The sequence below is a fragment of the Microcebus murinus genome, chromosome 14 (assembly GCF_040939455.1).
Source record: "Microcebus murinus isolate Inina chromosome 14, M.murinus_Inina_mat1.0, whole genome shotgun sequence".
Classification (NCBI taxonomy): Eukaryota; Metazoa; Chordata; class Mammalia; order Primates; family Cheirogaleidae; genus Microcebus; species Microcebus murinus.
In genome coordinates this window covers 18503241-18516988 of record NC_134117.1, presented here as the reverse complement: position 1 = coordinate 18516988, position 13748 = coordinate 18503241, and the positions used below count along the sequence as shown (strand labels likewise).

The 13748-nt window shown below is 43.6% G+C and overlaps 1 protein-coding gene across 2 annotated transcripts in view; it reads right to left on the bottom strand.

The window, feature by feature from the left end:
* The window catches only part of XPNPEP1 (X-prolyl aminopeptidase 1), a 53700-nt gene extending 49706 nt beyond the window's left edge, over positions 1-3994 (bottom strand). Inside the window, exon 1 of one of the 2 annotated variants that reach the window (XM_012770905.2) lies at positions 3884-3994. In XM_012770905.2, coding sequence (XP_012626359.1) covers positions 3884-3915 — 32 coding nt within the window. In that variant the 5' untranslated portion in view covers positions 3916-3994. The remainder of the gene's footprint in view (positions 1-3883) is intronic. The other variant, XM_076009798.1, reaches the window with a different exon arrangement.
* Positions 3995-13748: the final 9754 nt, after the last annotated feature.

The window sequence follows — 13748 nt, the reverse complement described above, 5'->3', positions numbered from 1 at the left end:
TAGGAAGGTTATAATCAAAAAGACTGGCAATAACAAGTACAGGTGAGCACGTGGAAAAATTAGAATCCTCAGACATTGCTGGTGGGAATGTAAAATGGTGCAGTGGCTTTGGAAAACTGTCTGGTGGCTCCTTAAAAGGTTAAACACAGAGTTATCATATGCTAGCAATTCCACTCCTAGGTATATACTCAATAATATCAAAAACATATATCCTCATAAAAACATGTACACAAATGTTCATAGCTGTACTATTTTAATAGCCAAAAAGTGGAAATAACCCAAATGTCTGACTGATGAATGGATAAATAAAAGTAGTCTATCCATACAATAGAATATTATTCAGTAATAAAAAGGAATCACACCTGCAACACAGGTGAACCTTGAAAACATTACACTAAGGGAAAAAAGCCTAATACAAAAGACCACACAGTGTATGATTCCATTTATTAATATATGAAATGTCCAGAATAGACAAATCCATAGAGACAGAAAGTAGATTAGTGGTTTTCAAGGCTGGGGTAAAGTTGGAGAAAATGAAGAGTGACTGCTAATGGATATAGGATTTCTTTGGGGAGGGGGGTGATGAAATGCCCTAAAATTGATTGTGGTAATGGCTGTACAACTCTGTGAATATACTAATAACTAGTGAATTGTACACTTTAATAGATGAGTTATATATAAGTAAATTATATTTCAACAGAGCTCTTATAAATTTTTCAAAGTAAGATATCTCTTTTTCTTGGACAGGGATACAAGTCACATTCTCACCCAATTTCCCATGACTTCATATGTCAGTTTATAAGATAGTGAGTGAAGAAAGTCAGTTTCTCTTTCTATATATATAAAGCTCACTGAACAAGTGACTGATTCAGACACATGACTAGAGAGGTGAAGGAGCTTATCCTGAGGTAGTCCTAGTCATTCATTTTACAGAAGAAACAAAGATAATTTACCACAAGCCATAGACCTCAATAGCTGCAAACCCAAGACCAGAAACCAGGTCTGACAGGTGAGCTTAGGCTCTCTACATGAGCATCAACACCTCTACCTTTTTGTCCGGATCAAGTAGCTGAACACTACAGTTGTCTTGCTCAGAAAGCCAGTGGCACAATAGATAACACGTCTGACTATGGATCAGAAGATATCGTTGCTCTGCTCTTGTCATAGCCCGGTCTCTGTAGAGTCCAAGATCCATCCAGCCTTCACTTACTTGAAGAAATATATTCTCAAGGCCGAGCGCAGTGGCTCACACCTGTAATCCTAGCACTCTGGGAGGCCGAGGCGGGTGGATTGCTCAAGCTCAGGAATTCAAAACCAGCCTGAGCAAGGGGGAGACCTTGTCTCTACTATAAATAGAAAGAAATTAATTGTCCAACTAATATATATAGAAAAAATTAGCCGGGCATGGTGGCGCGTGCCTGTAGTCCCAGCTACTTGGGAGGCTGAGGCAGCAAGACTGCTTGAGCCCAGGAGTATGAGGTTGCTGTGAGATAGGCTGACACCAAGGCACTCACTCTAGCCTGGGCAACAAAGTGAGACTCTGTCTCAAAAAAAAAAAAAAAAAAAATATTGCTGATAATGGGTTAGAAAAAGAAAAAAAAAAAAAAAAAGAAATACATTCTCAAGCTCTCTGTGAAGCACAACTATCATTAAATGTTAGAACTAGAAGAATGTACCTCAGGGACCACCTAACAACTCCCTCCTCTAGACAAACAGAAAAATAGAGACCAAATGACTTGCTCAAGGCCTCACAGCCACTGGGTGACAGAGCTAGAACCAGAAAACAGGCCTCTCAACTTCCAGCTCAGTGTTCTTCCCCCTCCCAGGACTTCCTCAGTCACACCTTCTCAACATCATGAGCCACAAGGTGGGTAAAGGGAAAGAGGCCTGCAGAGCACTTCCTGTTCAATCTTTGTATAAGATGGTTATGGCAGCACTACTAAAAACTACAGTTTTCTCCGTTTTTTTAAAAGAAATCCCAGCAGGGTTCTGGATACCTCACCCCTCACGACCACTCCCCCCAGTCCATGATGAGAATCATACACATCTAGTCCTCAGGATGGGGCAAAACAAGGAACAAGATGCTCAATCATGCCTAGTGAGATGAGACACTAGGAACAAGCTCTAGGGTTGGGAAGCAAGCGATGTTATCTTTGTCTACCCAGAATCCATCCCTCTTTCTTTATCATAACTTTCCCTTTGAGAATGTGCCTTCTCCATTTCAGTCCAGGGGTTTGAATGAGTCTCCCCAATCACCCACCAGGTTCTGGGACTCAGGCCTGATCAACCCATCCCTCTAACCATAATGATTGGTTCACAATGGACACAGAATTAAGTCAGCTCAGTGAGAATCAGATCTGGGACTTCTGCTCCATTAGGAAAGCGGACCCTATTTCTGGTGTGACTGTCAGCCTAGAATTGTCATAACTTCCCATAAGGAGAAAGTCTGCCTGAGAATAAAGCCAACACTGATGAAATCTGAGCCAAGAGATACAAGAGAAGCCAAGACTGATGTCAGGGTTGGTGTTCCTGGACTCAGCTATACTAGAAGCCAGCTCAACTTCATTTTACCTAAGTCACTTTGACTTCAGTTTCCATCACCTGAACTGGAAGAAGTCCTCACTTTTACATGGGATGGCACTTAAATTCTACCATTAGGGGAGGCACATGGAGCAAACAGCCTCCTCTCTCCTACCCTTACAGTGAACTTTTGTGTGAGGTAAAAAGGCTCTGTCAGCTAATACTGAAAGACCCTTCTGTCCCTAAAAGGTTGTGATTCTATATATGTAATAGACCACCTTGGTCCTCAAAGGCTACCTTTCAGCCTACAGCCTAACTCATTATTATCCACTTGCCTGGCTCCATTTCCAGCACTTAACTTACAGGAAGTTCCTCCCACATGGAAGTTTACCACCCCTAGCCACATTCTTCCATACGGTGAGTCTCATTCTCTGCTCACCTCTGACATGCTGTGACAAGGTCAAGTTCAGGTCAAGAAGGCTTTGAGATCTGTCTACTCACAGAAGTATAAACCATGGTCTATGTTCAGCAAGTAGGCCTAGCCATGCTGCCAAGTGAGTTCACTAAGTCTCAGCTGGTTAGAGGGTGGGTGACCCCTTGTGGACTGCCAGGAAGTTTGGCTTCTGGCCTTTGTGAACTCTGAACGTATAGCTCTGTCTCCTACTTTTGCCTTGTCTCCTACTTTATTAGCTGCTCTGATAAGTATACACTAGGGGAAAGGGGAGAATAAACGAAAACATGTTTAACTTGAGGCTGGGGGATTATCCTTCTCACTTCTTTGTGCCCAAGGAAAGCCCAGAGCAGGCTACTGGTGGGATTTTCCTGAAGGTTATACCAAAATATTCCCTTATACAGCCTCTGAAACCATGTGGGTGAGAAGGGGCCCGCGGCTGCCTATCTTTGTGGCGGTGACTGATGAGTAAAGAGAATTGCAGGTGTCAGTATTGTCCAGATTGTAACTTGAAGACTAGATCCCTGGGAAAGACCACCTCCCGACCCGGGGAGGAGCTAAGAGGGGCCGACTTCCTGCAACAGGCCTTCCTGGGGCCGGGGGGCGGTGACGGCCACCGCCCCCTCGGGCCGAGCGCCGCAGTTCCGCGGGCACACTAGTCCAGCCACCGGCTCGGGCTGTCCCCGGGTGCCCGCGGCCCCGCCGGAAGCCAACCGGATCTTGCCCGGCTGCACGGCGCCCACCCCTGCTCCCTCTCAGGGACTCCGGCAAGCGGCGGCCCTCGCCCGACTGCCTGCGGCCGGTGCGCGGCTCCTCACCCACTCATCCCTGACCTCCGGGCTGCAACACGCCCGGCCGGACAGGCTGGCCACGCGTTGCCCCGACGCCGGCTCCCCGGCACAGTCCCCTCACCTTACTCGCGGTGGCCTTCTGGAGGCTGCCATTCGGCGGTGACGTGCCCCGGCCCACGTCAGGGGAGCGCAGACCAGCTGATCACCGCCAAGGAGGGAGGGCGGTGCGAGAGCGGGCAGGCGCGCGCCGGGCCGGCCACGCCCCCCTCTGTGGCGTGCGCTCGCCCGTGGCCACGCCCACCCTCAGGCCCCGCCCACAAGGCTCCGGCTCCACGGCCGCGGCGCCACGCCTCCTGGCGGAGACGGGGCTCGCGTTTCTACTCTGGCCTTTGCCTCCGCCTGCCGCGAGCCGGGAAAGGACGCTGTGCTGCTGCTCGTCATCATTTTTGTTCAATTTTTTCTCGCTACTCCCCAAAGAGGAAAGAGAGGGGCTTTGCTGAATGAAAGGACTGCTGTCCCAGGGATTGTTCTGGCCTTTAGGAGGGCTGAGGGTGGGGGACCAATGCTGGAAGAACCTCGACAGGGTCTCCTAGGCTTTAGAGCAGGGCCAACTTCCTGCAGCTTTCGAGATGCGCCCAAAATGATTTCCCCAGACAGCTCCACAATCCAGCTGTCCACTCACTTGGATAGCTAATAGGCCCTTCAAATTCAACATGTCCAAACGGAACTGCTGGCCCAAGGCACCAAAACAAAACCAGACCCTTCTCCACCCAGCGGTCTTCTTCACTATCTCAATCAATGGCTACTCCAATCAGGGTGATCCCCTTGAATCGTCCCTGCCTCTTCTCTTTCACACCCCACATCCACTCTGCCAGAAAATCACGTTGGCCCTGTCTCCAAAATAGATTGCTAATCCGACCACTTGTCACCACCTCCACCTGTCACCCCTCTTGTGTGCGCCATCACTACCACCTCCCCCGTGGGATTACACTGATCTCTGGGCTACCACCCTGCACCTGCACAGCCTGGACGCAGCAGCCAGACCTCTGTGCCCAGCACTTTGCAGTAGTTCCTCATCTCACTCGGAGTGAAAGCTCTGCTTGATCTGCCCCAGCCTCATTTCCTACTGTCCTCACCTCGCTCACTCTGCTCCAACTAAACCGGCCTTCTTGCTCCCCTTGGAAAAGCTGGGCACGCTCATGCCCCAGGGCCTTGGGACTTGCTCTTCCCTAAATAAAGATTCTCTTCCTCATTTTCCTTAAAGTCTTTGCTCGAGTATCACCTCAATGAGACCAACCCGGACCACCCTATTTAAAAGTATAAATCTCTCAAACATCCCTAACCCTCTTTACCCTGCTCTATTTTTTCCATATCACGTATCACCTTTTAACATTATGTTTTAAAAGTACCAATGTGTATTGTATTCTGTTGCCAATACTGCCACCCATCCACACACAACATGATTATCAGTGCAGGGATTGTTTCTATTTTGCTTAATGATGAACAATAACTGGCATGTAGTAAGTTCTCATGATATATTTCTACAAGAATGAATGTCCCTAAATGGACTCTCATCCAGAGCAGGGGTGGTGGCTCTCTTGTTCTTTGTTATGTCCCTGGTGCTTGGAACAACACCTGGCACTAAATTAAAGTGACCACATTTTTAAAATGTGATCTGCACCTCCTCCTGCTTTGACCATGATGAAGGCCTAACACACCTGTATCAAATAGGTTCTGCTGCCTGCAAGAACTCTAAATTCTAGTTATTATCCAATAGGCATATAGACAAGCCAAATTAGACTGTGTAGGGAAAACATGAAAGAACTAAAGATGTGGTGCCTTGGAAAGCAACAGATGTCTGGTCCATTTCCCTAAATTTATAGAGCCAAAAAGAGAGAAATTGTAAATTAAATGACTGGTTCCAGCCCACAGCTGAAAGATGGTGAGAAAGATCAAATTGTAAGAGAGAAAAAGAGATACCAGACAGAGAGAAGTGGGACCTAGAGGGGACAGATATTTCATAATCACATTGCCTTGGAAAAAAAGGAGTTGGCTCAGAATTTATGGCATCTGGCTTTAGGAGAAAGAAATACTTCGTGTTCCCTGAACCATGTTTTGAATTCCTGTTTGCAGGATAACAAAGTGCCCTTCTCCCTCTCAAAGTTCTTTCAAGAGAACCTCAAGAGAAGAAGTTTTGTTTGTTTGTTTTTTGAGACAGTCTCACTCTGTTGCCCCAGCTAGAGTGCAGAGGTATCAGCCTAGCTCACAGCAATCTCAAACTCCTGGGCTCAAGTGATTCTTCTACCTTAGCCTCCCAAATAGCTGGGACTACAGACATGTGCCACCATACTTGCTAATTTTTTCTATTTTTGGTAGAGTGTGGTGGTCTCGTTCTTGCTCAGGCTGGTCTTGAACTCTTGAGCTCAAACAATCCGCCCACCTCAGCCTCCCAGAGTGCTAGGATTATAGGCATGAGCTATGGCGCCTGGCCTAGAGAAGAAGTTGAACTGAATTATCACCAGAAGATAAAAACACTAAGGGTTATGTAGCTTATTCTTCTGGCTCTAAGTGCTCCCATCTTTGAAGAGGTAGAACAGTAACACTGACTGACATTTGCTGAGCGCCATGTGTCTAGCCCACAACAACCCAAAGGGTGAAGGACTATTATCCTCATTTTACTGGTTGAGGAGACTGAGATTTTTCAGAGGTTAAGTCCCTTGTGTACAATCCTCTAGCTAGTAAGTGGTGGGACTGTGATGTACATTCAGGCAGCAGGATGGATTCCTGGCCCCCACACACTTCATCACAAAGTTATGTGGAAGGGACCCTAGAGATGGCCCCATCCAACCCCCTATCCCATGCAGCAGAAAGAGGGAGGCAGCTGGTTTGAGCATTCAAACCCAGACTGGGTGGGTCTCAGACGTAGCCAGAAACATTAAATGCATGGAAACATGGTAGAAATATGTTGAGTTGAATCACGTCCCCCCCCCAAATTCATATGTTGAAGCCCTAACCCCCAGTACCTCACAATGTGATCTTATTTGACAATATGGTGGTTGTAGGCGTAATTCATTAAAACAAGGTCATATTGGAGTAGGACGGATTTTTTTATTTAAAAAAAAGAAATGTGGACACACCATGCATACAAAGAAGGTGCCATATGAACATGAAGGCAGAATTGGGGTGATAAATCTACAAACCAAGGAACACTGAAGATTACCAACAAACCACCAAAAGCTAGGAGAGAGGCATGGAACAGATTCTCCCTCATGGCCCTCAGAAGGAACCAACCCTGTGGATATCTTATCTGAGACTTCCAGCCTCCAGAACCACAAGACATTAAATTTCTGTTTTTCAACCACCAGTTTGTGGTGTTGTGTTATGAAAGCCCTAGAAAATTAATATGAAACAAGTTCTAAATGTCTAAGCATATTAATTGTGGACCTGTTATTTTGGCCACCCAACATTCATTCATTCTCCTTCTGATAACTGTCTTTCGCTCTGGGGCTCACCTCTCCTTCCCTTCCCTCCCTTACTCATTCTCAGTCTGTGTTATCCTAGCGAAACACTTAGATTCCAGGAGTGTATCATGTAACCTAGGCACAGGCCACAGTGGATCAGAGATTGGTACAGGATCAGGGCAATGCAATGAGATTTTCACAGTAAGTACTAGACCAGAGCTTTGCTCTCTGCCAGGCAAGACCTTAGATGTATATACTCTGGAACTGTTGCCTCTACATGACTACGTCAATAGCACCAAGGCAGCAGAAGGCAGAGCTAACAGTTTAGAAAGAAACAGACCTCATAACATTATTTGAGCCCTGAATCTGCCACACCTTAAACCAGATGTCCCACTGGACTTTTCAGACATCAGCCGAAAAATTGCCTTTTCTGATTAAACCAGTTTGACATGAGTTTTCTGTTGCTTTTAATCAAAGACCGCTCCTCACTGAATCTTTATAGTAGAAATCTATACAATTGAATTTTATGCATGAGTAGATATAATTTTATTAATACAGATAATCATGAACTAACAAACGAAAAAAGTAGATTATAAACCAATATAATATCCCATTTTTATAACATATATCTTTATATTGATTATAGTCATATAGATACTTTTTTAGAATAAAAGGAAAGTGATCCACAAAATCTCAACAGTGCTTATCTTGAGGTGGCAAAATTTAGGGTGATTTTAATTTTGCCTGTTTGGTTTTGTTTAGATTGTTTTTATTAAAAAGAAACTCAAAGTACTTACTAATAATTTTTCTGACCCCTTCTTCTTGGAAGGCAGAATGAAGGAATCTGTTCCATTCTCCAAATCTGAGCACTACAAGCAATAGTAGCCCTCCAGTATTCAACCTGATAACTGGTTTGATATCTGACCACTTACTGGGAGAGGGGCAACAATCCCTTTAAGGAACTCCCAGGTGAGAGGACTGAAAAATAGAAATCCTTGTAGGAGATCAAACAAACTTACAGCTTCAGAGGAGGGTTTTAACCTTTGCAAACATTTCAGTTTGTTCTAATAAAATTGATAGTTATAAGAACAGTGATGAGTGAGGCTCTCATAAACTGTTATAATATGGCCTTATTTTTTTTGTAAAGTTAACTAAAAGATGGGCTTGTGGTTGCACCCTAGAAAGGAATGGGAGAAGAAAAGCCAACTTTCAGGATCATAGAGTCTGCCAAAACAATGTACTGTGAATTAAGGGTGGGAGAATGCATTTGGCTCAGTTCAGAATCTACTCACTCTTTGTATTCAATGAAAACTGAACTCAGACCTTTTGATATCTGATTTCCATTTACTCTTGGCAAAGTTCAGTTCTCTGGTTCAAATAATAATTTTTAAAAAGCCCTTTAAGAGGCCCAGAGGGTTTCTTGGACATCAAATGGTTCTTGCACAAACAACACATTGATGAGCTAAGTGTAAACGAATCAGAAACATACAGAGTAAGGGTTCTCTGACACACACAGACCCTCCCATGCTATAGGAGAAAAGGCTCAGGGAAGCACTATGGCTGTCTCTTCCTTTAAGAAATATCCCTTTTTACCATATTTTTATCCCTTACTTGAGAAGGCTTTGGGGGACCTTTGTAAAATATGGGAAAGGGAAGAGAGTGTACCCAGCTGTTCATGATGTCAACTTCTCACAATCCCTTCCTGTCTATGCTTTGAAAACTGGGCTTTGGATAGAGGCAGCATTGCCTAGTGGTCAGGGTCAAGAGACAAGTTCTGGCCGTGGCTCTGCCGCTAAATAAGTGTGTCTTTAGAACAGGCAGCGCACCCCCCTCTTCTCCAGTTTCCTAAGATGTTGATCTTGATGAACACCTCCCAGATCTACTATGCAGTGCTCATGTCCTAGGCAGAGGACTTGAAGTTGGCAGCCTGGCAGATATGTTTTGTGTGACCTTCACTGTATACTTTTTTTTGTAACAGCTTTATTGGGATATAATTCACATACCACACAATTTGCCCATTTAAAGTATGCAATTCAATGGTTTTTAGTATATTCACAGAATTGGGCAACCATCACCGCAATTTTAGAACATTTTCATTACCCCTGAAAGAAACTCATACATACCCTTTAGTAGTCGTTACCCATTTCTCCCCATCCTCCCCACCCTAGGCAACTACTAAAGATTTGCCTCTTCTGGACATTTCTTACAAATGGTATCATACAGAATACGGTCTTTTGGCGGGGCGCGGTGGCTCACGCCTGTAATCCTAGCACTCTGGGAGGCCAAGGCGGGCGGATTGCTCAAGGTCAGGAGTTCGAAACCAGTATAGGGTCTTTTGTGACTAGTCTCTTTCACTTATCATTGGCATTTTCAAGGTTTATGCATGTTGTAGCATGTATCAGTACTTAATTCCCTTTTATTGGCAAATATGCCAAATAATACTCCATTAAATATTATTTTGTGTATCCACTCATCAGCTGATGGACATTTGGGTTGTTTCCACTTTGGAAATATTGTGAATAATGCTCCTGTGACCATTCATGAGCAAGTTTTTGTGCGGACATGTGTTTTCATTTATCTTGAGTATAAAGCCTAGCAGTGGCAATGCTGAGTCATGTGGTCACTCTATGTTTAACCTTTTGAGAAACTGACATACTATTCCTAAAGTGGCTACACCATTTCGCATTCCCAGCAGCACTGCATGAGATTTCCAATTTCTGCACATCCTCACCAACACCTGTTATCTTATTCTTTTATTCTAACTATCCTAGTGGATATGAAGTAGCATTTCATTGTGGTTTTGATTTCCATTTCCCTGATGGTAATGATTTTGAGCCTCTTTTCATGTGGTTATTGGCCATTTGTATATTTTTGTTGGGGAGATGTCCAGTCAGATCCTTTTCCCATTTTAAAATTCGTTTCTTTGATTTTTTATTATTGAGTTGTAAGCATTCTTTATATATTCTAGATGCAAATCCCCTCCAGATTCCACAATATGATTTGCAAATATTTTCTTCCATTCTGTGGGCTGTTGCATTTTTTAAATTCTAATAAGATGGCAACATTTAGAAAGGAAGACTTCACTATTTAAAAATTCAAATCTTTGGCCTGTTTTGAAAAATTAGGAGATTAATTTGGCAATCCTGGTAGTTCTACACTACCTGCTGGACCTATGTTGATATCCAAATTTGTGACTCCTCCTCCTAGAGAATCTGACAAAGCATGGCCTGGATTGCAACTTCACTGAAATTGCCCTTGCAATTGAGTTAAAGTAACCACTTCTTGCCAGAATGTTTTCTCCTTTGGCACTTAAACATAGAATTCCCCCAAACTTAGCACCAACTAGCAAGCCTTTCACTCTTCCTGTTTTGCAATTAGGATTTTGCAAGGCATGGGGCAACTCACTGGGGCTTGGCACAGCCTCTAGAATTTTGGCAGCCCTGTTGGTACTGATGTCATGAATGTCCCTTGCCATCCTCATTACTAACTCAAACTTGCCAAACTCCAACAAATGGAGCTGAGAAACAGAGTAACAGGCTGCCTGAGCTTCAAAACGGTGCATAAAAGTACTTAGAAAAACAATTTAGTGCTTAGGACCACATTCAAGAATGAAAATCACTATTTATTATGGTTAATTATCTCTTTTCCTCATCATAATTTGCCTGCTAAAAGCAGCCCCCTCTCAAAACAAAATGAGTAGCTGTAAAAAGATATATTAGTAATGTAATCTAGTCATACAACATTCTTTTACCTGTTTCTCATTTTTATTCATCTTGTCCTTCCTTTAAGTATTCTTTTTATCCTGAACTTTTCCTTTTTTAAAAAGCTTATGATATAGGTCACACACCATACAATTCACCCACTTAAAGTGTCCAATTCAGTGGTTTTTAGTACATTCAGAGTTGTGCAACAATTACTGCAGTCAATTTTAGGACATTTCTATCACCCCGGAAAGACACCTCATTACCCAGGTATGGTGGTACACACCTGTAGTCCCCGCTACTGAGCGATTGACAGGAGGATCACTTGAGCCAGGAGTTGGAGGCTGCAGTGAGCTACAATGACGCCACTGCACTCTGGCCAGGCAGCAGAGTGAGACCCTGTCTTAAAAAAAAAAAAGAAACCTCATATCCTTTAGCATCACCCTTCATTCCCCTCATCCTCCCTAGCCATAAATAACCACTAATCTGCTTTCTGTCTCTATAGAGTTGCCTCTTCCAAGCATTTCAAGTAAATGAAATTATACAGTATGTCATCCTCTTTGGCGTCTTTTACTTATCATAGTGTTCTCAAGATTCATCCATCATGTAGCAAGTATCAGTAACTTCATTGCTTTTGTTACAGAAAAATATCCCATCATATGGATGTACCACGTTTTACTGATCCATTCAAATAGATCTCTGAATTGTTTCTACTTTTTGGCTATTTTAAATAATGCTGCTATGAACATTTGTTCATAAGTTTTTCGTAGATATATTTTCATTTCTCTTGGATATATACCTAGCAGTGGAATTTCTGAGTCATAGGGTAACTCTATATTTAATATTTTGAAGAAGTAACAAACTGGGCTTTTGGGGGGGGGGGTGTTTGTTTATATTTTAGAGACAAGGGACTTGCTCTATCACCCAGGCTGGAGTGCAGTGGTGCAATCATAGCTCACCGCAACCTGAACACCTGTGCTCAAGGGATCTTCCCGCCTCAGCCTCCAGAGTAACTAGGACTACAGATATGCGCCACCACACCCGGCTAATTTTTTTATTTTTTGTAGAGACAGGGTCTCACTATGTTACCCAGCTAGTCACAAGCTTCTGGCCTCAACCAATCCTCCTGCCTCAGCCTCCCAAAGTGCTGGGATTGCAGGTGTGAGCCACTGCACCAGGCCAGAGAAACTGTTTTTTTTATAGTGGCTGCACCATTTTATATTCCCACCAGCAGTGAGTAAGAGTTCCACCGCCGGGCGCAGGTGGCTCACGCCTATAATCCTAGTTCTCTGAGAGGCTGAGGCAGGCGAATCGTTTGATCTCAGGAGTTCGAGACCAGCCTGAGAAAGAGTGATACCATGTGTCTATTTAAAAAAATAAAGTTCCAATTTATCCACATCCTTTCCAATTCTTACTATACTTTATTAATGTATATTTTTTCTTTCTTCCATCAACTCTCCCATGATTTCAAATGAAATTCCTAATGGCTTTTGCCATTGGGGAAGTGAGGTGGCATTTAATTTTAGAGCAAACCCTTACTTAGCCTCTCCTTTTAGAAAATCCATTGGAAAAAAATCCCACTTCAAAGACCCCCTCACTCTTGTAAATCAGATTTGTTTCCACAGTGCGGCTTAAGCCTGAGTCTTTAAGTACCTAGTCTATTTTAGATAAAATCAAAATAAAGTAGTTCGGTCATTTAAATTAAAGGCATAGACATAGAATTTTGGAACTAGAAGGGACCCAAAGGATTCCTTCACCAAAGCCTTCATTTTATAGATGAAGATGTTAAACCAAAACAAGAGATTCATATGAGCAAGTCTGCACAGCTGTTTATTCCAGAACAAGACTGAAACTCAGATCTTCTGATTCCCCTCTGTTCTTATCAGTTCACCCTGCAGCCTCTCAGCCAGCTGTGCTTAGCAAAACACTGGGGTGATTATAATTTCAAGAGCAAAGGCTGTATTCACACACACAACAAAGTAAAGAATTAGGTGATTCTGGGTACCATGGACTGATTCTAGCCCATAGATTGATTTAGTTTGCTCTACATGTATTTTAAGATTCTCTTTTAAATAGTTGCAAACTCATAAAAATGAAGAGATGTTTATCCCCCAATATCTTTTAACATTGGGCCCATGGTTCCTGCTTAAATTTTGCAATGAACAGGCTAGAGTTGAATAGTACCACCCGACGCCCACCCAGTAGGCCTCATTCATCATGCTACCTGCCTAGTTCCTGGAAGCATTTGAATTTGGGACCCTTAATCCGGTTATTTCAGGCATACATGAGGTGTTGGTGCATTTGCTGTCTGCACAAAATACCACCATTCTACATGGCCCTAAATAAGAGAAAGAGAGAGAGAGAGAGAGAGAGAGAAAGACCAGTCAGACAGATACTTTGGGCAACTGAGTTCTTTGTGGGTTTGCAGGGCTTATCAGGGGAGCAGCAGAGTGAGGAGGAGGCTGTGGGTCCTCTATGTGGCCTCCCTTTGATCTAAGTTCGCAAAATAAGCAGGAGATGCACCAAGGCCTCTGCAGATTTCAAAGAGAAATAAAGTCTGCATGTTGCATCAGAGCACAGAAGTTCAGGGAACAGCATGCAGTCTTGTGAATGAAGCCCTTCACCTCCCCAAGTATGAGGAGTTGGGCCTTACTTGTTTCTATAAAGTGCCATCTGGTTCACTCTGCTGTGCAGTACATCAGCTTATCTAGCTGATTGCTAATTGGTGGGCTGGGCCATGGTAACCTGCAGGCCTCCGTGGATCCCAGGCCAACAGATCTTGCAAAGCAAAACACTCTACAAACTGAAGTCCTCTGTCGGCTGG